Here is a 3041-nt window from a genome sequence, read left to right on the forward strand (position 1 = left end):
TCGCTTGCAATTTTCTAAGTTTGGAGTTAGCAATTTTTGATTGTGCATTATCATTTATAGTAGACGATCTGAACAGTTATGTGTGTTGTGTTGTTCGATTAATCATTCGTCTATTTTTTTTATAATACTATACGTAAGCGGAGTAATTGTCTGGCTTAAGTATAATACAAGTTACAAAACTGTATATTAGATTTGACTCGTGCAAATCTAAACAAAATGATTTCTGTGGTGTCCAAAAATATATGGAGGGAGTTTCTTTTAATTTAGAGAACTTAAATTGTAATATTTAAGAGAAGAAATATCTTTCTTGAAAACTAGACACGAAAAAAAAAAACAAAACAATTCAGATACATTACAAACTTAATTAATTTAATTACTTTGAATAATCTAGTGTATAATCTTTACAAGATTTTCAAACATATAAATAAACGATTTGGTTGTTAGTAAACAGCTCAGAGGCTTAACCAGAAACGAAGGATACCTTTTAGGCCTTCTAGAATTAAACACTATATTATTAACAAATATACAAATAAACTTTGCTTATACGTACAGTATCTTCCTTTAACCTTTGCCAACACTCTACCTTTTATTTGTTTTGGACTGCACCATTTGGGTCAAAACAAAAACAATCCCAATCACTTAACATTATTTTAAAACTATACTAAATGATGGAGTAAAGAGACGTAAGTAGTAGTATAAATTATAATAAATAGTTATATTACTCCATTAAAACATATCAATAGAAATAATTATGTTGCAATTTATCTAATTTAGTAATTAATTTATAACTATATATAAAGGGAATTCCTTTTTTTGTGTCCACATTTCATAATTCCAACTTTACTTTTTATAATTTAATTATTTATTAAATTTTTAAAAATTAACGGTTATTTTTACAAGTTTTTATAAAATTATTTACTTATCTCCTTTTTTTTTCTTCCGCTATTCATCAACAGTTTTTTTTTTTATATTTTTTTCATATATTTTACTTTATTTTTTATAAACATACTTTTATTTTGTTTATTAACTTAAAAACATTACAATATCATTAATTATTAATATAATTCAAAAAATACGTACACACATATGATATCGCGCGTATGTTTACGCTAGTATTTTCTAAACCGGATTCCAAACGGTCATGTATTATTTATTTGTCTTAATATTTAGCAACAAAATTCACCAAGAGTGCAAATATTTATTTAGTTAAATGTTTTCTTTTTATACAGCAAAAGGGCCCTTTGACAAGTGACAGCAGAAGCAAAGAATGGGTATAATGATCAATCAAAAGTCAAAGAACATGCAGTTGACTAGGGCAAGGTTGAGATAGGATTAGGTTTGAAGCAAAATGGGTCGGGTAATTACGAAATGGAGTCAAGTTTTCGGGTTATGTTTAAGGAGAGTGCTATACTCTTAAGAAAAATCTGTCGGATCGGGTTGTGGATCAAATTCAAGTATCTAACCCAATTTAAAAATACGGATACAAATTGAGAGAGAGGATTATAATAATGGAGAAGGTAAGTTAGTGGAAGGTTCGTGCAACAATCATTGCAGGCACCTCCGTTGAAACTTAACATCTTTTATGGCTATATATCTTCATTTTCCACTGTCTCTGATACACTCAAAATCTTCCTTCAGCTTCTTAACATCTCAACCAAGTTCTTCCTCCATCTTCTTCCTCTTAAGAAACCAGTTCTGAATCGGTATCAGAAACATCGCTGATGGCAAACCAAAACCCTCTTCAACTTTCTGCTCTCAATCAAATAAAACTTCATCTTCTAGGAGAGCTTTCTCCTCTTCCAATCACACCCTCCTCTAACCTCAACAAAAGCAACTTTTCTTTTCTGTTTGAGGAACCAAACCCTACCTCCTCTCAATCAAGCTCTATCTGTTCTCAAACTTCAACTTCTCACTCATCTGCAACAATGGACGATTTTTTCTCTGATTTTTTCGACTTCCCAACTACTTCCACCACGGAAGACCAGTTCTCTGTTTTCGAAATCGAGTCCAAACCCCAAATAATCGATTACCAAACCCCGAATCCCCAACCTCAAACATCAACCTCGGAATTCACGTTTCCGAACACACATGACCGCAAGAAATCTCAGACAAATCGAAAACCGTCACTGCAAGTTTCTCTCCCGAAAAAGACGGAGTGGATCCAGTTCGGAGAGGGTGAGGTTGCGGGAAACGTGGTGCAGCAGGCTGCAGAAGAGAAGAAGCACTACAGAGGAGTTCGACAGAGACCGTGGGGGAAGTTCGCGGCGGAGATCCGCGACCCCAACAAGCGTGGCTCCAGGGTGTGGCTAGGGACGTTCGAAACGGCTCTGGAAGCCGCCAAAGCCTACGACCGAGCCGCGTTCAGGTTTCGCGGCTCCAAAGCCATCCTCAACTTTCCCCTCGAAGCCGGCGCCGATAACCGCAAACGCCAAAGGGAGGAGGAAGAGCCGGTGGTGGAAGTCGTTAAGAGGGAAAAGGTAGAAGATTTCGACGTCACCTGTTTTAGGGATGCTCCCTTAACGCCGTCTAGCTGGCCGGGCTTCTGGGGTTCCGATGCTAACGGAATCTTCGCCGTGCCGCCTCTGTCGCCGTTATCTCCTCATCCGGCGTTGGGTTATCCACAGCTTATGGTCGTGTGAAATTGAAATCACTTTTTTCTTTCGTTTTCCTTCTCGAAAATCGAGATCATTTGTTTATTCGTTTGTTTAAATTGAATCATTGGTTGTGCCTCTTCATTATGCTGTAAGTAAAAAACATTTCCAGTTAATATGGGTGAACAAAACAACATTATACATTACTACATAACGTGCAGACAACCTATTCATTAAGATTGAAGATACTGCAGAAACAAAACCTTGGATTTGTTTATTTACATGCTAACATATAATAGATATATGCAAGAGCGTAAATTGTTTAATAAATATGGAAATAACAAGAAACGATTGTGGCTAAGAATAACCAGAATGGAAATGCTTAACAATGGAAGGTAACGTAGCCAGAAAATGAGAGGTTCGGATCTCAGAACAGTGCTTTCTTGCTTG

At 35.8% G+C, this 3041-nt stretch overlaps 1 protein-coding gene across 1 annotated transcript; it reads left to right on the top strand.

The window, feature by feature from the left end:
* The first annotated feature begins 1561 nt into the window (after positions 1-1561).
* On the top strand, positions 1562-2797 carry LOC114173447 (ethylene-responsive transcription factor 6-like). Its single transcript, XM_028057856.1, has one exon. The coding sequence runs from the start codon at positions 1722-1724 to the stop codon at positions 2637-2639; it is 918 nt and encodes a 305-aa protein (XP_027913657.1). The 5' UTR covers positions 1562-1721; the 3' UTR covers positions 2640-2797.
* The last annotated feature ends 244 nt before the right edge of the window (positions 2798-3041 follow it).

This window comes from Vigna unguiculata, chromosome 2 (genome assembly GCF_004118075.2).
Source record: "Vigna unguiculata cultivar IT97K-499-35 chromosome 2, ASM411807v1, whole genome shotgun sequence".
Classification (NCBI taxonomy): Eukaryota; Viridiplantae; Streptophyta; class Magnoliopsida; order Fabales; family Fabaceae; genus Vigna; species Vigna unguiculata.

Bases quoted from the DNA above. Each gene is read 5' to 3' on its own strand.
- LOC114173447 (XM_028057856.1), top strand. From the start codon at position 1,722: ATGGCAAACCAAAACCCTCTTCAACTTTCTGCTCTCAATCAAATAAAA.